General features: G+C 42.2%; 1 protein-coding gene across 1 annotated transcript in view; it reads left to right on the top strand.

Moving 5' to 3' along the window:
- The first annotated feature begins 1,817 nt into the window (after positions 1 to 1,817).
- The window catches only part of LOC149261573 (putative RNA-dependent RNA polymerase 5), a 547,055-nt gene continuing 524,718 nt past the window's right edge, over positions 1,818 to 24,154 (top strand). The window contains exon 1 of the mRNA XM_089369746.1: positions 1,818 to 2,658. Coding sequence (XP_089225872.1) covers positions 2,067 to 2,658 — 592 coding nt within the window. The 5' untranslated portion in view covers positions 1,818 to 2,066. The remainder of the gene's footprint in view (positions 2,659 to 24,154) is intronic.

Genomic DNA, 24,154 nt, shown 5'->3' on the forward strand with positions numbered 1-24,154 from the left:
GAGAGACAAAGGGAGGTGGGAGAGAAAGGGAGAGATAGGACACAAGATAGATAAGGAGATAGGGATGGAGTTGCAAGGGGGATAGAGGGAAGGAACAAGAAAGACACAAAGGGAGAAAGGTGGGGAGAGAGAGGGTGTGACAAGGGATAAATGGAGAGAGAGTGAGGGAGAGAGGAGAGTGGGAGGGAAGAGAGAGAGAGAAGGAGAGAAGGGGAAGAGAGAGAGGAAATGGGGGGAGGGAGGTAGAGAGAGAGAGATAGAGATAGACATGGAAAGAGAGTGTGTATGTTTGGGGGTGAGATAGAGAGAGTGAATAAGAAAGATACATAGATACAAATATAGATATTATATAGTTCTATATAACCAACCTAGATCCATCTTAACCCTAGATCTATTAAACGCCGAGAGGGATCTAATCTCTCTAGTAGATCCCTAGGTGCAAACCTTTCCTCATGTTTTACACTCAAAAAAGAGGTTTGCACCTCGAGAGATTGGATCCCTCTCAGCTCTTGATAGATCTAGGGTTAAGATAGATCTAGGCTGGTTATGTAATTTGACCAAATCAAAACCTTTAACCGGACATTACAACATCTCTTCTATATTGGGCTAGAGAGCGCCTCTCCGCCCAACTAGCGTAGCTCCATGTTAACTCCGGATCTACCAAGTGCCTAGAGGGATGAAAGACATTTGATGAAGAAGCAATGTGTCGCATAAGGTATCTTTAGCCTCGTGGCCGTTAAAATAATTTCTTTCTTTCTTTCTTTGCATCTATGTTTTTGATCCCTCTTAAGATTAATCTAGGATGGTTTAATTCCCCCCTTTAGATAGGCTCTATTCCACATGAATACCATGAATTTATTATTTTCACTAAGCAAAAATGTTTTTTTTTTAATTTTTCCATGTAATTTGACGTAACAAGAAATTACAACATCTCTTTTATAAGCACTATAATAAAATGATAAAAATGGAATGAAATATATCAAAAGTGAAAAAAAATAATTTCACTAATATTTTAGTTAAACACATAAATAAATATTTAATATATTATTTTTACTTTTTTATTGATTGTTTTTTCTTAAAAATTATTACCGTTTATTTATTTTAATAATTTTTTTAATTCAACTAAAATTGTTTTAATAATGCTATTTATAAAATAATTTTCCTACTTCTAATTTAATTAAATTACATTACTTTTTCCAATTCAATTTTATCTTTAATTGGTTGTAGTCTAACAAACTATTTTTTGCCCTGAAAATCATGAAAATTCTAACAATATTTTGATAAATTCCAGTGGGAATTTTTGTAAATCTAAATTACAGTTATTAAACTTCAAGATTTTGGCTGTCCCAAAAGTTTTTGTTTTTGGTGGTACAGAATTCATTTACACCTTCGAAAATATGATTTAAAAACTACTTTAGCAAAGTTATTAATTTTTTTTTTACAAAATTCCAACCACTTTTTACCATACACTTCACTTCAATTTAATTACTTTTACCATTTCAATTCAAGATGCGACGACAGAGAAAAAAAACATATATATAATATCAAAAGCACTTTTACCAATTCAATTCAAGATGCGACGACAGAGAAAAAAAATTATATATCAATAGCATAGATATCATATCTTGATGCGACATATGATTCGTTCAAATTATCAGCGTAGTTGCCCAGACATTTCCGGAGCGCGATTCAATTCAAGATGCGACGACAGAGAAAAAAAACATATATATATATATAATATCAAAAGCACTTATACCAATTCAATTCAAGATGCGACGACAGAGAAAAAAAACATGTATCAATAGCATAGATATCATATCTTGATGCGACGTATGATTCGTTCATATTATCAACGTAGTTGCCCAGACATTTCCGGAGTGCGAAAAGTAACGGGAAAAATAAAAGGAATTGGAACATGAATCCAGGCCATTATACCAGTGGTACCAGTGAAGCGATGTCACTAATTTATTCACTGATGGCACTAATTTTATGGGTATCGATGGAGCCATTTAATTGATGTTCTGAACGCTCTCTGGTAGCATAGATTGCATGAATTGCATTTCGGTATGAGGAATTCAGAGTTTGAAATGCAGTTACCAGATTCTGTAGAACGCCTTTTAGCAGAATTATCATGGAAGAACAATATAGAGCCAGCTCAAAATGCAGCTAGACAGAGATTAGCAGGGCTTGGAGAACAAGTGGCGTTGAGTCTTCTGAGAAGTATTCGGGATTGCTCTATTAGAAATCTCACTGGCTTCATTATTTACAAAGCGAAATCCGCAACACCAAGCTTTCCTTTGCCGACGTGTCCGGCCAATACTTGCAACTTGGGATCTCAGCATACAGTGCAAGACTACGACAAAGGGTCGCCTATTAGCTTTAGCGTCGGTGGAGGTTCGGTCACTTGTTCAACTCCCTGCTCTGGCAGGGCTGCTACAGAGTGTGAATGGGAGACTGTTCCTTCTGACTCCAACTTTGATAAACCGTTGTCTGGCAGGGCTGCTACAGAGTGTCAATGGGAGAGTGTTGATTCTCACCTCCCTGTTACGGAGTCTGAATGGGAGACTGTTCCTTCTGACTCCAACTTTGATAAACCGTTGCGTGATGGATGTTCGACAGATGAATTTTCTGATGCCAAGGCAACATTATGCCATTCAGGTATTTTTCTTAGCCCCTCATGTACTTCTTTCACGTTAAGAATGTACCAATTGACATTATCCTGCGGATGCTGTTTTGCTATTTAAAAATGATTTTACTGTTTTAGAAACCCAGGTTGTTGAAACACGATCACACATTCACATTCTTCGTTGAGAACAATGGTTATAGCCGATAGGGTGGCCGAGACTCGAATGACCTTGATAAGCCGATTTGATACACAGAATTAACAGAGAACAATAAATTCAACCATACGCACAATAATACATAAGAATAGGGACGGATTTCTCGCATCAAATACACCTTTATTAAATGCATCCACTCTTTCTACACGAAGGAATTCATATCAATGCTTTAGACGGGGATCTTTGCTAGCTTTCTCCTACTGACCCTTGAAATAGCTCCCCCAAAAGTTAAAAAATATATCTCACATGTGTCATGGTCATCCAATTGTTTCCTAAGTTAACGGCCTCAAACTCTAAATCAATGTGATTCCCAAAGATACAGGTTACACATCAATTCCAAATGACGTTCCTTACTGTCACTTCTATCCATAGGTGAAAAAAAACATTAATTTTTTTGAGTACTCCTGGGTCCAACCTGGTTTGGTCATGTTGCTGAACCGAGTTAACTCCCTCCCTCCCTTTATTCTCTGCCAATTCGTCGAACTCACCAGCAGCGGGTCATATACTACGCAGCCAGTGAAACTCGTGGGGTGTATCGAGTCATGGACAATCTCGGGGCAGCATCAAATATAAACCCCAGAAATGAAACGGAAAATCCTGATATCAAATAATTCTGCTGCTGAATTTCTGCCAAGGCCATGTCGAACTCTTACAATCTGGCCACGCTATTGAGATTCACAAGAAATAGTGTGAGACTAGATTGGAACCAACACAAACCCAAATTCTTCCCCATGGCCGGTGTCAAATCAGGGGATCCAAGCCCCCATCTCGGGATGTGGGCAATTGAATTTATGAAGGGGGCTCGGTCCTCCCCACAAGTGGCGCTTGACATGCGTTCAAAGCATAGTGTGGGGTGTTTGTGTTATGATGCAGCTCGGGAACTGGTTTGTCCTTGCAGGAAAGCTCGAGGTACTGCTCCATGCCCAGTTAGTATGGAAAGTGGTGAGAAGGAAGGTGATTATAATGTCGCAGGGTGGTGGAAATTGATGTTCGTTCACCCTGCAAGTTTAAAGCGTGGTTCTGCTGGCTGGTTTCCCTGTTATGCTTTAGTGGATGGAGTTTTCTTGCCACTTTTGCTCCTAATTGAAGTATTTTTGATCTGGTTTGGTTTTGTTGTTCAGTGTTTTTTTATGAGTTAGGCAACGGTGGGGGCTATAAGGCTATATCTAGTCATGTCTATGGGTATAGGTGGTTCAATGTCTATGAGTGGGAGGGAAATGAACCGATGACTTTAGAACATCTAAAGAGTGACTTAATAACGCACCTAATCACAATCTATCCAAAACCAAACCCATAATATTTCTATTTCAAAAAGCTTTTTCTGCAATTTGACAATCTAGTATGTCCTTCTCTTTATCAATTATATTGCAAATTAGCTCTTGTATTTGGTTTAGTCTCTGGTTCTGGGCTGAGGGAAGAGTTTGATTGGCTTTTTGTGCTCGTGGGTATTGGTTTGTTTGCTTCTCAGTCTGGTTCAGAACTTACGGGGTTCTTTTCACCACCTCTGGGTATCAGTCCTTAAACGGGTTTATTTTGCTTCTGAGTACTGGCAATTGGTTGGGTGTCTCCTTGCTGAGCTACTGGGTGCTTGGCTAGGTTCTCCTGCTGAATTCCGGTCCTCAGTTCCTATACGGGGGCAATACTTTTTCACAACAAAGTCTCAGGGTTGTCCAGTGGATACCTTTTTATGTAGTGTCTGGATCTCCTTCTTTTGGTTTTCTCCATGACGGGCTCTCTTGTTTCTCTTCCAGGGTTGGATAAGTTTTGGGTTTTCTCGGTTCAGTTGGGATTTGGTGACATTTCTTTATTTTCTTTGTGCGTTCTTTGTGGGGTGTGGCTTGTGTTTTTCCTGCAGGTGGGATAAGCCGTTCTTTGTGTGTTTTCTCTCTCAAGATGGCTCGGTGAAGAGCCTCATTTGGAAGCAGGGACCAAGGAGGTTGGCCCACCTCGCAGCCTCGAGCCCAGGTGGAGGCTCGATGATCCACGGCGAGATTTAATAAGACCACCTTGGTGGAAATTCGTAGTATTATTTCAGACTTGGAAGAGGAAGCGTGTTTTAGTCGACATTTTATCTCGGATCAGCGGGTGATGGAAACTTGTAGCTGGATTCCTGAAACTGACAATACCAGATCTCGCTAGACCCGCCGTATGCAAACAGTTGACCTATATTGGCATATCAAAACTCTCTTGGGACAGGTTCTAGTGGAACACTCAGAGACTACTGCTGTGCATTGATGAAGTTCTCCAAAAGATGCAGATATTAGAAGACAGTCTCAACTTTGGTTAAAAGGCCAGCTGATCTTCCTGTTGCTTCACTAGAAATAGACGTTGATCCGTCTCCTTTTATATAGGAGGATTCGCTTTCTAGTTGATATGGTCCATAGATACATCTTTTGTTATGTTGCTTTTAGCCATGAGGCTGTTTTTTTCAGATATGGCAGGATTTTGAAAATCATAAGTTTACTAGTTTATTATAGCAATGTTGCATTAATTGTTATTGAGATAATATCGGCGCGAGGAAAAAATCAGGAAAAAATTGTTTGGTACAAATATATATATATATATATTTTAATATTTAAACCATCTACAACATAAAATAAATATATGGACACATAAATAAGATAAAAGAACTAATATATAAGATGTTTAATATCATTTCTAGTGCTAAAATCACACATAACAGTGAATCATGTCCTGAATAGTAAGTCCTGACTCTTGAGTCCCAACTCAGCCTCAAAATATCAACAAAAAATATAATAATGTATCTCATGAGTCATAATGTCATATACAATAAAATGAACAAAATAACTAAAGTCTAATACTATTGATTTCCTCTACCCCTCTTGCGAGAAAATGCCACAGCTTTCCCTTTCCCTCTAGATGTAGATGTTGGTGCTGGTGGAGTTGGCAGTGGAGTCTGCTGTGCTCTAGAAGCTGAAGAACTAGAAGTAGGAGCTATAAGAGGTAGACCACGTCCTCTACTGGTGGCAGGGGTAGCCCGGGTAGGTGGTGTCACCTCCTCCTCCTGTTCCTCCTCCTCCCGCTCCCCCTCCTCCCCCTCCATTACATCCTGCACTAACCAATCATCAGCAGACTCCATGAGAGGCCTCTCGGCCTCAACCCTCCATGCAACAGTGGTGTCAATCCCATCCAATGAGATGGCCTCCATATCAAGGGTCCTCTCAAGTTGCCTCACCCACAATCGAAGATTGTAGTAGACGTAGACCATGCTATTAAGTCGCTGGGACTCCAACCTGTACAAAGATCATGAAATAATAATTAATAATTAAAAAAAAAAATATTGTTTAATGAATTCAAAAATTTATTTGGAAATTTGCAATATTTTAATGTTTAAGTGTTAACCTGTTGCGCTTCTTGTTGTGTATTTTTTCAAATACACTCTAGTTGCGCTCACATCCTGAGGAGCTACATGTTTGGTTGAGGATGCGAATGGCAAGATTTTGCAGAAGGGGTACCCTGCCACCATACATTCTCCACCATGCATCTACAACAAAATTACAAATAAAATTTTAAATAAACATAAGAAAAAAATGGAATTTGAAGAGAATGAAATTTGAAACAAAGTTACAAACTAAAAAATACCTGGCATTTTAATCGTCCTATCAGTGATAGCCATGTCAAAGCCAAATGTGCCACCTGCCATCCTATATGTCTCAATTTCTTTAGAGATCTCTATACGTTCTGCTGGAGATCGCACCATCTTCTGGACACAAGATAAGAATCCATCCATGATCTCAGCATCAAATACAAACCCACATGCGTAAGAAAATGTGGGGTTCAGGAAAAGCCCAGCAGCATGAATGGGACGATGGAGTGTGTTGTTCCATCGCTCATCAATCACTCCCCATAGGAGGAGTTGTCTCTGAAACCCATCATCTCCCTTATCATCATAGTAGGCCTGAATGGCTTCTTTGGCCCTGTCCATGGCCTCATACAAATAGCCCATTGCGGGCTTCTCACCATCAACTAACCGAAGAACCTTTACCAAAGGTTCAGTAACGGCGCACACCTCCTGCACTCCCGCCCAGAAGTCTTCCTGGTATGAAACTAGTCTGCATACGGCCTCTCCCTCTGGTTTGCGGCTCATTGGCAAAGCACGCCACTCCTCTGAAAGAAACATTCTCTTCACATCCCACATAGAATTCAAGAGGGATTGAAGAGATATGAAACTAGTGGCAAACTGTGTAATGGCGGGGCGCACTAACTCTTTGTTGTTGGTGAATCTTCTCATCAAGCTAAGTACAGATGTATGGTTATATATAAATTTTGTAATGCTTTTGGATGACTCAACAATATCTTTGACAAAGGGAATTTTCCGTATGTCCTCCAACATCAAATCAATACAGTGTGCAGCACAAGGTGTTCAAAATAAAGTAGGATCCCTGTCCATAAGCATTTTGCTAGCAGCAACATAATTTGCGGCATTGTCCGTTATGACTTGGACAACATTTTCTGCACCCACCTCCAAAATAAACACATCTAGAAAATCACATAAAGTTCTTACATCTTTGATTTGTGCAGATGCATCAACAGATTTGATAAACATAGTCCCCTTGGGACAACTAACCAAGAAGTTTATAAGGGTTCTCTCCTTTTGGTCAGTCCAACCATCTGACATGACAATGCATCCTATTTGTGCCCATGATGCCCTAAAATCCTCCAATCTTTGGGTGCAGTCAAGCTTTTCATTTTGAAGAATCCGGTCTCTGAAATCATGATAAAAAGGGATTTTGTACCCTAGGCCAACAGTTGCAATAGCATCAATAGCAGGTTGGAAAAATGGATTATTCCTTACAATGCTGAAATGAATATCACTCCAAAGGAGAAATTTTGCCAGCAACTTGTTCTTTCTCAGTTCTTTTTAGCATTGAATTGATAGATGGCTGTGAACCAGGTGTGGTTTGAGGAACAAAAAATGATGTGGCCACTACCGAATTGGTTGATGTTGTAGTAGAACTAGTGCCACTTGCTTCAGATGACTTTTTTAGTTGCATCTTCACTTCTTCTTTGGCCTCTCTATTCTGGTCTAAAACTTCCAATGCTTTCATGACTCTTCAGATGAGTTCAGGATTTGTTTTTGTGCAAGGCCCTACATCAAATCCAGGTATTTTTGCAAGGTGATACTTCAATCTGTACACCCCCCCGGACATATGGAACCCACACAACTTGCATCTCAAGTTTAGTCTATCATTCAGAACATCAAGTTCACCAAATTTCTAGAAAGGGTCCAATTTCCTTGGCATGTTTGTTTTTGAACTTTGAAGTTGAAAACTTGAGTGTTGTTTCGGTGAAGTTGTGAACCTATGGGAAAATAAGGATTACAATTTAGTATTTACAAGTTACAAACTTACAATTTAGTATTTTAATTTTTACATTGTACAAAAACTAAAAAAAATTACATACATTTTAAGAAACCCCATTCCAAATCTAACCAAAAAAATTAAAAAAACAATACATCAAAAACCCCATTCCAAACCCAACCAAAAAAACTAAAAAAAAATTACATTGGACAAATGTTAAAAACCCCATTCCAAACCCAGCCAAAAACAATGAAAAAAACAAAAACAAAGTTTCAAAACAATGAAAACAAAAAAAAATTGGTGTACATACCGTTTTTATGGAGATAATCGGTCTCCTCCTCAGCACACTCTTTGATTTTCTCCTCCACGCAGTGGATTTAGCTCCAAGCCTCTCTAAGAAAAATCTCCAAGCCCTCTCCAACACTCCACTGCCCTCTGCGCGCTCAGCTGTGCAAATGAAATGAAAAAAGATTGTTTTTTGGCTTACAAAAACGCGCTGCCCAGACCTCCGGCGATAATTTGGGAAAAAATCGCGTATAAAAAAAATTTGCGAGTACTACTCGCGATATTATTGTTTTAATGAAATAATCGCAAGTATGGCGATTTTAACAACACTGTATTATAGCTTAAATTGTGTCAAGAGAAGTTGATTAACACTCTTTTTGATATACAATTTTAAGACATTAAATCTCTACTATTGGTCTAGTTTCCTTGTGGCAGACCAATAGTAGCTGATGGGATGCTATGTGCTTCTTTTCGCTGATAATATAAACTGTCCAGTCTTACCAAAAAAAGTACAAATCCAAATTCTCAACAAGGAGAAGAACAAACCAGCATCAGGGCATCACAACACTTGAACAGAAAACAACTAAGAGGAGTGCAACGGAGGAGAGAGAGATTGAACTCAAGAACATGTTGAGATTTATAAGAGTCAACAAGAGAATTGATGGAACCGAATCTCACTGAAATTATGAAATAACCTCTTCACAAGTGCGCTAGAGAGGGGTAAGTCTAGTGTGCTCATGGGCGTTGTCTAAAACATCATAGAGCATGTAATCAACATGAGAACACTTGCACAAATAAGATAGATTGCAAGAGTGAAATGCTAGAAATGTAGACATGTTGTACACTTTATATATCATTATATTCTAAGGGTACGTAGAGTCCATAAATGTAATGTAATCAATCAATGGAGTGATTAGTGGGATGGTAGTGTTGGATTTTTAGTACCTCACAGCGGCGAGTAGAGAAGACTTGGGTGCACACAGAGAAGGCATGTGTGATAGGTGTAGGGGTCTGTGCTATAGCAAGGCAACCCTCCCCCAGCAAAGTTCTGTATAGGAGTACTGCAGTTCTGTACTACACCCCTTCAGCAATTCTATACAACAGTAATGAGGGCGCAAGAGCGTTTGTGGACGAGAGAGAGATAAAGGTCTCATGCATACCAAAAGCATGCATGCATCGTCCTCAGTGTAGTTCCAGTTTAGATGCCTCCCATATTTAACAGTGCAGTTATGTTTCAAGTTTTGCTTTAGTTAGAATTTGCATGTGTTAAGTTTCTAATTTTGAATTTATGATTTTGCATACATCAGTTAGATAAGGCATATGTAGACTAGCTCAGTTTAGTGATGTGCATGTGTTAAAATTGGCAAATAGGGCCAAATTCCATGTGGGTCATCTTATTTATGGCAGCTGATATTTTTTCTTGGATCCCTCTTATCGAGAGGTGTAGGATTGATCTAAAGATCATCCGATTCCGATAAATATTCATGGAGTTATGAATTTATTTGTTTTATAAGACAATTTGTCAAGGTCGGCCAGCAACCAAATAAACCCCAATGTGCTCAACGTTTTAGTATAAAAGGAGATGAATTGAGAGTATTTTCACACACACTTCTCTCTTGATTTCTCTCCACTTGTCTTGGGTTTTAGTGTGAGAGAGGAGGAAGTAGCCCTAAGATGTTGGAGGAAAGGAGGCTGCCCTAGCCGTAGCAAAGAAGACAGGCCAGCGAAGCCATGGAAGGAACCTCTACGCTGCCCTAATGCTGACCTAAAGAAGCCCTAACCACAGTCCTAAGGAAGCCCTAGCCGTAGTCCCAAGGAAGCCCTAGCCGCAGTCCTAAGGATGCCCTAGACGCAATCCAATCAAGTGCAACACATACCTTGGAGAGCAGCTCGTTGGAAAGGAGAAGAAGTTTGTTTTGGGCCGCAGCAAGAGAGGCAAGACCAACGAAGAATTCAGGGACTGTTTGGCCGCAGCAAAAGGAGGAAGGCCGAAGTTGTTGGTGAGGGCTAGACTGCCCAGAAATTGTAGCGTAGGGTCTCCTCCCCTCTTACGAAGGAGGGCACTTTTGGGCAGATTGAAGGGTTGTTAGGGACTATGTTTCAGTACCCTAATCGGTCCTGAATTGCAGTAGTCAAAGGACCCTAGAACAGTGAGCTGTAGCATGCATTTTGGGTGCTTGGTGTGTTTGTAGCAAAGGTCTATGGTAGGCCACAGGCTTAGCCACTCCTAAACAGGTCAGCATGGAAGTGTTAGGGGCTGCCATATGCCCAGAACAGCAACATGAGGAGGCAGCGATGTTCAAGGTATGTTTTGGGCATGATTGTTGGGTTGCTGTAGGTTAATGGGACAACAAGAAATCATAGGTACAACAGTGCTAAACATTTGGACAGCATGTGCTGAACATTGGGACAACATGTGTGACAGCAAGGTACAACAGTGATAAACATTGGGACAACATGTGTAAACATTGGGACATCGTGTGCTAAACATTGGGATAGTGTGTGTGACAACAACAGATAGCATGTGTAAACATTGGGACAACATGTGCTAAACATCGGGACAACATGTGTGACAACAAGGTACAACAGTGCTAAACATTGGGACATCATGTGTGAACATTGGGACATGTGTGATAATAAAGTACAACAGTGCTAAACATTCAGACAACATGTGTGACAACAAGGTACAACAGTCCTAAACATTGGGACAAGCAGTGTGACAACAAGGTACAACAGTGCTAAACATTCGGACAACATGTGTGACAGCCAGTGTTTTTAAAACCGTTTTTAAAAACCGGTTACCGGTCTAACCGGCCGGTTAGCAAGGCCGCCGGTCTAAACCGGCCAAAAAACCCGGTTTGAAAGGCAGTTTCTCCAATTTTTGGCCCTAACTGGTGAAAACCGGCCGGTTTAGGACGGAACCGGCCGGTTTGTATCAAACCGGCCGGTTCTGTCCTAAACCGGCCGGTTTGTATCAAACCGGCCGGTTCCGTCCTAAACCGGCCGGTTTTAGGCATGCCCACCATAACTTGCAAAAAGCGGATTTCTAACTGTGGTTTTGGGGTTTTGGGGGGGAACTAAGGGTGTTTTCCCTCCAAAAACACCCTCTCCAAGCTATAAGAGGCCCCTCTCACTCTCATTTGTCTCACACAACTGATTTGGAGTGTTTGTGAGTTTGTTTGTGAGCTTGGAGAGTGTTGAGTTTTTGCTGAAATAGTCATCTTGGAGTTGGAGTTGGAGCTATTTTGGAGATAGTGTGTAGCTGTCAGTGGAGTTGCCATCTTCAAGAGGAGGCTAAGGAAGCTAGTTTGCATTTCCAGGTAAGGATTTGCACTTGAAAATTCCTTATTTGACTGTTGTCCATGAATTAATTTTTTTTTATGTGTTATAAACTTCTCACTTCTATGATCTACCATCCAGGGAGTCATCATGCCTCCAAAAGCCAGAGATACTGCATGGGCTCATTGTGATATGATTGATGGCAAAATGATCTGCAAATATTGCCAAAAATCCATTCAAGGAGGGGGTATTAACAGGTTCAAGCAACACTTGGCTGGGATAAGAGGCCATGTAAAGCCATGTGGAGCACCAAATGAAATAATAGGGCATATTAGGGTAGAATACCTTCAGAAGTTTGAGACTCAAGTCACTAAAACAATAGAGAAGTTTGTGACTGCAAAGTTTGGGAGTCGAAACTCAACCAACTGAGTTTGATCATGATGACTGAGACTCATGAGAAGTTTCAACTTCAAGTGATAATGTTGATCACTATTATAGTATTTACTATTATCATATATGTAGAGTCTAGACTGAAGTCTTGTAGTAGGCCATTGGCCCCATAGTTTGTAGGCTTTGTTTTTGCACTCTAGAGGCCATTTAGAGCCTCATTGCTTATGTATTTTGTCGATGATATGTATTGCACTCGGTGCCATTTTGATATATTCACCTTTACATGGTATATAAATGAGCAATCTTTGCATATTTTGTCTCTATTGGCTTGGAATCATGGTTTTAAATCTTAAAAATAGTTTTTTTCATTAAAAAATAGTTATTTAATGTATTTTTCTAAAACCGGTTCGTTTAGACCAAACCAGTCCCGGTTAGACCGGTTCCGGTCGGTAAACCGGTTCATTAGGTGGACCGGTCCGGTCACCGGTTCCGGTTTTAAAAACATTGGTGACAGCAAGGTACAACAGTGCTAAACATTGGGACAAGAAGTGTGACAGCATCGTGCAACAATGGCACATGGGACAACAAGTACATGATGCAGTACAATGATGGGTACAGTCATGATTAGTGAAGCATGATGAGATGTAGCATAGTGATGGGTGCAACATGGTGCAGCACAGTGAGGTACAACATGATGATGAGGAGTAGCACAATGATTGGTGCAGCATGGTGATGGAGTCACCTGGGAGAATCAGTTGAAGTAGCATGTTTTCAACTGAGCTTAGCTACCTCATGTATCATCTACTTAGAGATGATCTATGCTCTTATTTAGATAAGTCAAAGTGTTGGCTTCTGTTGTATATGTACTATCTCTCTCTCTCTCTGTGTTGAACTATTGAAGAACATATAAGAAGAATTGATCAAGGTTTCCCCACATTGGGGTTTGTCCCTGGCTAGCGCCACATCTTGTGTCCTCTTGCCCTGGGGGCCTGGCTTGTCTTCTGCAATTTATGTTTATGTTCTAGTTGCAATTTACTATTATGCTAATGTGATTGCTAATCTGGAAAAGATATTGAGCTAACCGTGAAAATTGAAATAAATTGCTCTAAGCATAGAACATACCTAAAATTAACATGGTATCGGAGCCAAGGCGAAGACAAATCCCAAGCAGTGAAAGAGCAATTACCAAAGACAGTTGGGAAAGGACAAAAGGATAAATGGATCCTTCATCCCTCTTCAAATTCACCAAGGGTGAAGTCGAAGTAGAGAATATTATCAGAATGGCGTAGTGGAAGCTTTTGATGGCCTACCTAAAGATCACTTCAATGGGAAATCCTGATCTAAGGTGGAAGGAAAGGTAGATGCCTTGTTTGTAATAAGTTCGGCCATTATGCGAAGGAGTGTCCGAGGTAGGGACACATCACTTGATGATGATAACAATCATTCCAGGGACATCTTCAATGGTTGGAGGAATGACAGGTAATGCAGATCATCAAGGAAACGACCGACTCTTCAAAGAAAGCAAGGAACCCCAGGTATGAAGAATCAAATGTTGTTTCTGATAAGATAAAAAAGTGTTATCTTGTATTGGCCCTCTCCTTCAGACTCTTAGGGAATCTGGCTTATTGATTGTAGTGTTTCAAGGCACTTCATCGGATAGAAGGGTACTCTCTCTAATTTGGTAGAGATGGAAATAATCGTGTGATTATACTTGGAGTCAATGCCACCTGTCCCAGAAAGGGTGTAGGGAATGTTACCCCTCAAGTGAATGAGGGTAACTGGATTCATTTACAAGAATCTCTTTTATGTACCTGACCGCAAGAAGAACTTGGTGTCCATTTCGGCAACAGAAGTCAAAGGTTACAGGGTGGCATTCATCGATGGAAAGGTACGTGTTTGAAAATAGAATTTTCAAAGATGCTTTTACTCATGGATTTAGGGTTGGCAATTTGTATCAAGTTGCAGGATGGTCCATTGGGGATCATGTCAATTGACATATCTCATCTATAGCACCGGAGGTCTACTTATTATAGGACCCTACCCGATGTGAGTCAGATGGTGACTGGGATGCCTGAATTCAAAAAGAGCATGAAGGTACATGTCTGAGATGTACCAAAGGAAAATCTTACAAGGGGACCATTCCCCTCATGTAGCAGGTCCACAGGTTTGGAACAAATCGAGGGGTTTGAGATTCATGTTCAGGGATCTCATGTATGCAAGTGGAAGAAAGCCCTCTATGGCTTGAAGAAAAACACCTCAGGCTTAATATGAGAGGATTGATCACTGTTTGATGAAGCTGAGATTCACTAGGAGTGAAGCCGATCCAAACCATTGCTTGAAGGTTGCGGATGATAGACCTCTCATACTGGCACCTCATGAGGACGACCTCTTTCTGACAGGTGCAGACCCTCTCATTTCCAAAAGTAAGAGGGAGTTGGATTCCGGATTTGGAATTGTGAACTGCAAGCCCGTGACTACCTCGATGGAGCTTAACTTTCAGAAGTTATGTGATCCGAATCGGATCCGTAAACGACTGTCATAGAACCGTGACTAAATCAAGTCAAACAAATCCCTGAAGAATCCAAAACAGCAATCGAAAACACCCTGAACCAGTGGCCATGGCAGCCGGCGTGGAGACGACGAGGACCTCGGTCAAAGCGCGCTGACTGAGGCCCATGGAGACTGCGCAGGAGGTCGATGAAGCCCCTGGGAGCCTCGGAATGGGAAAAGGAGCTGATTTTTGATGCGCGTTAGCGCTAGGCAAACAGGGCTGAAATGGTAGAGCTTAAGCACTCGGTCACGTTGGGAGCCAGAGGACCGTGGGCGGAGAAAGGTAAAGCGCCATCGTACGAAGGTGGGACCCACAACCTGGAAACCGACGGTTTGATCGGGGCGCCCTTGAACGGTAAGCGGTTTTGGAGAAAATGGAGCGAGCACCCTCAGCGATCGACGCGTGGCAGCGGAGGTGAGAGAAAAACCGCCGCGATCGCACGTTATTGGTCGAGCAAGTCAACCGCACTTGACGTGCGAATGACGTTGGATCTGGAGGAGCCCAGATTGGACAGCTGAAATTGCTCCTGATAGACAGAGTGGAATTAACGGGGGAATTAAGCCGCGATTTAAGGGGATTTGAGATCCGTTGACCGCCATGATGGAGAAAGAAACGAATCGACGAACAGGCTGGCACTGTTCCAGTAAGTACATGCGGCTACTTCTCGAGCGTTCATGCTGACACCGAACAGGGAATTCCAAGCACGCAGGCGATAGGCGAATCGACGCAGGCAGGAGAGGAAACGAATAGGCATGGAGGTCGAATGGCTAAAGCCATGAACAGAGACAGTGAACAGAGATCAGAAGAGAGATTCAGATCGAAGAGTCCAAGCGACCAAGAGAGACAGTGAACAGTGAACCCTGAGAGGAGGACTGAGCACAGAGAGCAGTAAAGCCAAGCAGAGGAGACAGAGGGCCGAGCTGACCATAGGCAGCATCGAGCACCAAAGAGCTTGAAGAATCAAGCCTTCCCATAGAGGAATCTGTCCGGATTGAGCATCACAGTTGGCTCTTTCCACTGTAGACCGAGGGTCACAGAGCTGGTAGGAAGAACAAGAGTCTGTGTACTCCAAGTGGCTTGGGGAATCCAAGAACCACCCTGCCAAGCAAAATCTGCTTCAGGAGAACTCATATTGAGTCCCTGTATTGTAATTTCTCTGCTCAAAGACATAATAAAACAAGGCCACCACTGAAGCTGGATCGGAGACGTAGCCCTGGAGGATAGGGTGAACTCCTTATTAAAAATTGTTTGTGTCTTTGTGTTACTTACTGTATTTTTCTATTGTCTTTCCATTTATTTTCTGTGTATTGGCAATCTGATCGATCCGTTGTTTCAATAACACAGAACACACACCAGTACATGGGTTTGTAATACCTTTTTGTTTAATCAATCTTCACTGAGGTCACTCATAGGGTGATTATCAGATCAAGTGGTATCAGAGCTCTAGGCTGTAAGGTTAGACGAGCTTGTGTTGGTTTAGCTGTGAATGATCACTAGATCAAATCTCAAATTAGGAGAAGGAGAGTTGGTGGAAACTAATCTTGAAATTGGGAGAGTCTATTCTCGAAAGACAATGTCAGAAGAAGGTTCTGTAGGGCCAGACCCTCAATTCCTAGAAAGTTTCCTAGCTATAAAGTCCATGGTGGAAGAAATGTATAGGGACTTTAGAAAGCATAAGGGTGAAGATTCATCAGGCTCTAAGAAAGATAAAAAAGAAGATGAATCTCATTCCCATGACCACTCCAAAGGAAAGGGGAAATAAGAAAGCTTCCCTACACCTCCTAGTAGCCCTGTGCATAATAAAAAAGCATCTTTGATTAAGTTAGATGTTAAATTTGATTTGCCTATATATGATGGAGAGCTAAATGCTGAAAAGTTGGACAGCTGGATAAGACAAATTGATGTGTATTGCAGAGTACAAAACATAGACTCAGACAAGAGCAAGATTCAGCTGGCAAGCCTTCGCCTAGGGGGCACTGCCTTCGTTTGGTGGGAAGGCAGAGCCCAAGCTGTGTTGAAATTTGGTACCAGAGGACAGGTGGTTCCCTAAGGCTTTGATCTTTGGCCTAGGGAAAAGTGTCCAAAAGAATTTAATTTTTCTCCTAAAGTGACTTTGTAATTTTTTTATAAAGTTAAATCTAATTTAAAAGTGACTTTAAGTGATAAAGTTACTAAGTCTAATTTTAAAGTGACTTTTATAAAGTCAATGAAAAATTAGAAAGGAAAAGTGACTTTGGAAATAAATGACTAAGTGGGTCTTTATTAAAGTGGGGTGAATTAAAAAATAAAAAGTGAGATTTAAATGAGCATTTAATCTCAGCCTTAGATCTCAATCTATTTCAGCCATTGGATTTAGGGATCACCCAAAAGTCACTTGGATCACCCAAAAGTCACTTGGGGTTAGATTAAAGGAGGAAAAGGAGGAAAATATCATTCATTCTTTCATGAGCAGATTGGGAGAAGGAGAGCAAGAGAGCAAGAGAGATTTCTGAGCAGGGAGGAGAAGGAGACAACAGTTTGGCACACATTCCAAGGCAGCAGTTGAGCAGATTTGTACAACTGGTTCAGCGCACAGTGAAAGGCAGATTTTGGCACGATTTTCGAGTAGTGGTTTGCACAAAAATCGAGGAGCAGTTTGCTGATTTTTCTGCACGCAAAACGAGGGCCGTACAGCGCATTTATTGCAGTCCATACAGCGCATTTAATGCTAGCCGTACAACAACATTTAATGCTGAAAGTGGGCACGAAAATCGAGGAGGCCGTACAGCATTTATTGCTGTCCTGTTTGCTGTAATTTCCAGTTTGCTGTGAGGCATGGGAAAAGAGATAAGTTGTAAATTTGCTTGCTGATTTTTGCTGAATATTTCTCACTGTAAAAAGGCAATTTTCAAAAATAAAGAAGAGCTCTCAAACTGGTTTTCCCCAAGAGTTGTAGGGGGTTTTTCCAGGGTCACATTGACAAAAAATCTCAGTGTTTAAATGTGTTTTAATGGTTGTTTATTACTGCTGATTTTTATTTCTGCAATTTCCAGCATTCTGTAAAATTTCCATAGTTTGTGTTTTCAACAAATTTATTTTTTCCAGCTTGTTAAATGTATGCTTATGGGAAAGGGCATTTAACTATATGGGAGAAATAAGGAGAAACTGAAAACCGGGGTGGGAAATGATAAATTTTTACATGGTATCAGAGCTTGAGTGCTGAAGGGCAGTTTGGGACAACAAAAGGAAAAATTACAGCGGCTGATTTTTCACTCAGAAAATTCCAGCAAGCTGATTTTTTCATAAACAACAGTTTTATCTTTACTACAGCAGTGCTATTTTTCAGTTTTAGAACAGCAAGATGTCATTGGGATTGAGGGTGGAGGATAGGTTGGATGGGCATACAAACTACAGCGTTTGGAAGGAGAGAATGCAGAGTATCTTTGAGGAGGCAGAAGTCTGGGATATCATGGTGCATACCACACAGAACCCTGTTGTTGTGCCTACTGATGCTACTCAGTTGGCTGAGTATAATAAGAAGAACAATAAGGGTAAGAGGTTGATTCTAGACGGAATAAAAGATCATTGCATTCTTCATGTGAGAGGAAAGAGCAATGCCCATGAGATGTGGACAGCATTGTCCAATCTCTACCAGAGTACCAATGAGAACCGGAAGATGGTCCTGAAGGAGAAACTGAAGAACATTAAGATCAGTAATGATAGTGCAGCTGGATATCTCACAAAGATTACTAATGTGAGAGATGAGTTGGCAGCGATTGGAGAGGCCATTCCACCCACTGAGTTGGTGCGGATTGCAGTGAATGGCTTCCTCCGTTCATGGTTGAACTTTGCTGATGGGGTTTGTGCACGTGAGACCCTTCCCACATGGGAGAGGTTTTGGGATGATTGCATTCAGACAGAGATCAGGAAAGGTCAGCTTGGGGCAGCCAAGCCAGTTGAGCAGGATGAGGATGTAGCACTGGTGGCAGGAGGCAAGAAAGGAAAAGGGAAGAAGCAGGCTTCCACAAGCAGTGGTGGGGGCAAAGGCAAAGGTAAAGGTAAACAGGGGAACACACAGAAGGACTATTCCAAGGTGAAGTGTTGGAATTGTCAAAAGATGGGACACTATGCAGGTGTGTGTCTGGAGAAGAAGAAGAAGAAGGGGAAGAACTAGGACGTGGCAGCTTCAGCAGAGATTGAAGACTTTGCAGGTCGTTTTGACCGGGAGTTTGCGTTCACTACATGTGAGTCCTCTAGTGCAGGATCACCTGTCACACAGGTTTAGAGGGAGCATGCTTTTCCCTCGATTAGCGGAGCATCTTCAGGTATCTGGTATGTGGACAGTGGGGCTTCACGTCACATGACAGGAGTCCGTGAGTACTTCTCAGAGCTTTCAGAGAGTGGCACTGATATAGAGGTAGTACTCGGTGATGACAGAGTTGTCAGAGCAGTCGGGGTGGGGACACTGACATTTCAGAGGGAGTCCAAACCTCCCTTGAAAGTGTCAGATGTTCTTTATGTGCCAGGGATGAGGAAGAACCTCATATCCGTCTCAGCTTTGGAGGACAGAGGATATGAGGTACTGTTCAGGGGAGGACAGGTGTTGATGTATCCCAGGGGCACTCCAGCTGATTCAGCTAGAGTGATAGGTGTATGCCATGCAAAGGTGTACAAGTTTGCATTCCAGCCCCTTTTGGCATTGAGCAGTAGTACCGACAGCAGAGCTAGCAGTTCTGAGCTGTGTGAGATTTGGCACTGCAGGATGGGACATATGTATCATGGAGCCTTGACGACATTGCGGGAGATCACTACAGGTGTGCCAGATTTCAGTACTGATCACTTTGATACTTGCAGAGGTTGTGCGATGGGCAAGTTTGCCAAATCCCCTTTTCCCAGCAGTGACAACAGAGTGACCGAGATACTTGATTTGATTCATTCCGATGTGAGCGGTCGGATGTCTCATGTTTCCTTGAGTGGATATGAATACTATGTTTTATTCATTGATGATCACTCCAGGAGGACCTGGATTTATTTTTTGAAGACCAAGAGTGAGGTCTTCAAGCGGTTTCAGGAGTTCAGAGCTCTTGTGGAGACACAGACAGGTCGAAAGATCAAGTCCCTGAGGTCGGACAATGGAGGAGAGTACACCCTTGGAGAGTTTGTTGACTATTGTGCGGAGGCAGGCATTAGGAGGGAGTTCACTGTTCCTTACAACCCCCAGCAGAACGGGGTTGCGGAGAGGAAGAATAGATCCATCATAGGGGCTGCCAAAGCCATGTTACATGATCAGGGGTTGCCATTGTTCTTGTGGGCAGAGGCCTGCAACACAGTTGTTTACTTGCAGAACAGGAGTCCGCATCGTGCCTTGGGGCACATGACTCCGGAGGAGGCTTTCTCTGGGAAGAAGCCTGATATTGGTCATCTTCATATCTTTGGATGCATTACATACTCCTATATACCCAAGGAGAAGAGGACCAAACTAGAGCCTACCGCAGAGAAGGGTATCTTTGTGGGCTACAGTGAGACCTCAAAGGCCTTTTGGATTTACATTCCTGCACAGAGGAGAGTTGTTGTCAGACGGGATGTGAAGTTCGAGGAGGACAGGGCCTTTAGGAGGTCACGGGAGTTAGAGTATCTGGATCAGCCAGACCCTCAGCAGCAGTTGAGTCAGTCGCAGGGATCCAGTGGACAGGGATCAGGAGGATCCGGAGGTACATCTATGAGGATGTCAGGTCCGTTAGTGAGCAGTGGCTCGCCGAGCCAGAGGGGTGGTGCTCCGGGCAGCATGCAGAGCAGTTCACTAGGGAGTCCACTGATGGACAGTTCACATGGTACCTCAGCTTCTACAGGTTCAGGTGCAGGCAGGAGGACAGCAGACAGACAGTCAGGAGTTCAGGTTCCTGATGATGATGAGGAGGAGGAGTTTCATTCTCCGGTGGGAGAAGTGCGCTCAGGGAAGAGGAAGCCCAAGTGGCTTCAGGACACCTTGAAAGATGCCTCATCTGTTGCTGAGCTGAAGAGGCCGGTCAGAGAGAGTATACCACCTGAGAGGTTTTGTAGCTATATGGCGATGGTTACTAGCATCCTTGACTCTGAGCCTTCTAGCTATGAGGAGGCAGCTAGCCAGCAGGTCTGGAGAGAGGCCATGCAGGAGTATTCTTCTATCATGAAGAATGATGTTTGAGAGGTGGTGCCGAGGCCTGAGGGCAAATCCGTGGTTACTTCCAGATGGCTTTACAAGGTAAAGCTTGCTGCAGATGGCAGCATTGAGAAATTCAAAGCAAGGTTTGTGGCTAGAGGGTTCTCCCAGGTAGAGGGAGTTGATTATGAGACCTTCGCTCCCGTGGCTCGATATACTTCGATCCGCTCCATTATATCGATAGCAGCAGAGATGGGTTGGAAGATCCACCAGATGGATGTGAAGACCGCATTTCTCAATGGCTTCATACAGGAGGAGGTGTACATTGAGCAGCCACAGGGCTTTGAGGTGCATGGGAAGGAGTCCCATGTGTGCAGACTGAAGAAGGCCCTTTATGGCCTGAAGCAAGCTCCCAGAGCTTGGTACTCCAGGATAGATACATATTTGCAGGGGATGGGTTTCACAAAGAGTGAGGCAGATCCGAACCTTTACTTTATTGTGATTGGTGAGGAGCCTCTCATTCTGGTGCTGTATGTGGATGACTTGGTCATTACAGGTGCAGAGAGACTCATAGAGCACTGCAAGAGAGATCTTGCGACGGAGTTTGAGATGAAGGACATCGGCTTGATGCATTACTTTTGGGTTTGGAGGTGTGGCAGGAGGAGGGGCATTTCTTCCTGGGGTAGGGGAAGTATATTGTGGACATCCTTAGCAGATTCCACATGGAGGATTGTAGACCCATGTCGACACCGATGATCACCAACTGGAAGAAGCTTTATGCTTCAGATTCTGAGTTGGTGGATCCCACATTGTACAGGCAGCTGATTGGTTCCTTGATGTATTTGGTCAACACTAGACCAGATATCTGTTTTGCAGTCAACACGATGAGTCAGTTTATGTGTGAGCCTAGGAAGGTTCACTCGGTGGCTGCAAAACACATTTTGTGGTACTTACAGGGGACAGTGGATTATGGTCTGGACTACAGGCAGGGAGATGGAGTGAGATTGGCAGGATACACTGATTCTGATTGGGCAGGGTGTGCTTCTGATAGGAAGAGCACTTCAGGGTGCTGTTTTGGGTTGGGTTCAACAGTAGTGTTATGGTTTAGCTGGAAGCAGCAGTCAGTAGCACTGAGTTCAGCGGAAGCAGAGTATATGGTAGCCAGTCTAGCTAGTTGTGAGGCTATCTCGCTTCGCAAGATGTTGTTTGCCTTATTTGGTCAGCCGTTGAGACCTTCAGTGATTTACTGTGATAATCAGAGTTGCATTAAACTCACGGAGAATCCAGTATTTCATGACAGGTCAAAGCATATCGGGATCAGATATCATTTCATCAGAGACTGTTCAGAAGGGAGCTGTGAAGCTTGAGTATATTTCCACTGATGAGCAGGTTGCAGAAATTCTTACCAAAGCCTTACCACGGGGCAAGCATCTCTACTTCAGAGACAAGATGGGTGTGGTGAGGAACACCTTCCTCGGTAAGAGGGAGTGTTGAAATTTGGTACCAGAGGACAGGTGGTTCCCTAAGGCTTTGATCTTTGGCCTAGGGAAAAGTGTCCAAAAGAATTTAATTTTTCTCCTAAAGTGACTTTGTAATTTTTTTATAAAGTTAAATCTAATTTAAAAGTGACTTTAAGTGATAAAGTTACTAAGTCTAATTTTAAAGTGACTTTTATAAAGTCAATAAAAAATTAGAAAGGAAAAGTGACTTTGGAAATACATGACTAAGTGGGTCTTTATTAAAGTGGGGTGAATTAAAAAATAAAAAGTGAGATTTAAATGAACATTTAATTTCAGCCTTAGATCTCAATCTATTTCAGCCATTGGATTTAGGGATCACCCAAAAGTCACTTGGGGTTAGATTAAAGGAAGAAAAGGAGGAAAAGGTCATTCATTCTTTCATGAGCAGATTGGGAGAAGGAGAGCAAGAGAGATTTCTGAGCAGGGAGGAGAAGGAGACAGCAGCTTGGCACACATTCCAAGGCAGCAGTTGAGCAGATTTGTACAGCTGGTTCAGCACGCAGTAAAAGGCAGATTTTGGCATGATTTTCGAGGAGTGGTTTGCACAAAAATCGGGAGCAGCTTTTTGATTTTTCTGCACGCAAAACGAGGGCCGTACAGTACATTTATTGCAGGTCGTACAACACATTTATTGCAGTTCGTACAGTGCATTTAATGCTGGCGTACAACAGCATTTAATGCTGAAAGTGGGCACGAAAATCGAGGAGGCCATACAACATTTATTGTTGTTCTGTTTGCTGTAATTTCCAGTTTGCTGTGAGGCATGGGAAAAGAGATAAGTTGTAAATTTGCTTGCTGATTTTTGCTGAATATTTCTCACTGTAAAAAAGCAATTTTCAGAAATAAAGAAGAGCTCTCAAATTGGTTTTCCCCAAGAGTTGTAGGGGGTTTTTCCAGGGTCACATTGACAAAAAATCTCAGTGTTTAAATGTGTTTTAATGGCTGTTTATTACTGCTGATTTTTATTTCTGCAATTTCCAGCATTCTGTAAAATTTCCAAAATTTGTGTTTTCAGCAAATTTATTTTTTCCAGCTTGTTAAATGTATGGTTATGGGAAAGGGCATTTAACTATATGGGAGAAATAAGGAGAAACTGAAAACCGGGGTGGGAAAACAAAAATTTCTACAAGTTGATATGAGGAAGCATGGTAAGACCATCTCTGTCTGGAGTGAATTTGTTACTGCAATCAAAAAGCAGTTCTATCCATTGGCCTACATGCAACAAGCCATGATGAGTTGGCAAACTCTTCGGCAGTTGAAAAGGCAAAGTGTACAAGGGTATACTCAAGAGTTCCGAAAGAGAGCATTGATGTTAGGTATTTCATTAGACTCACCAGAAACTCTTTTGAAGTACATTGGGGGTCTACACAGCTACATGAGGCACACTATCCTCATGTTTAATCCCACTAGTATAGATGAGGTATCTGTACAAGCTACTCATCTGGAAGTTAGAGGAAAGAATGGAAATACAGAGGTTGGGGGACCATCCCAACCCACTATAAGCAAAAGCAAGGAGAAAAGAAAGCAGAAGTGGAAAGCAAGGAAGGCTAACACTGCACAGAAAGGAAAATCCTCATGCACTCTGTAAAAAGGAGGGGCATGATGATGAGCACTGTTGGATTCTGCATCCACGGCTAAGACCTAAGAAGTCCGAGGGCAAGAAGAAGACAACTGCTGCAGCTATTCAGAAGGATTTGGGGTCAGACTCGGGAGATGAAACAATCATTGCAGCCACAGGTATAAAAGGTAAGAATTCTGAAGCATCTACTAGTAATTCTGCTCAATCTGTCATTGATGAAGAACATGAGAGAAAAAGGCGTGAGCTTTTCCATATTCGAGTTGTTTCCAAA

The sequence above is a fragment of the Pinus tabuliformis genome, chromosome 6 (assembly GCF_031772625.1).
Source record: "Pinus tabuliformis cultivar Carrire ecotype Pingquan chromosome 6, CPIR1, whole genome shotgun sequence".
NCBI classification, from domain to species: domain Eukaryota; kingdom Viridiplantae; phylum Streptophyta; class Pinopsida; order Pinales; family Pinaceae; genus Pinus; species Pinus tabuliformis.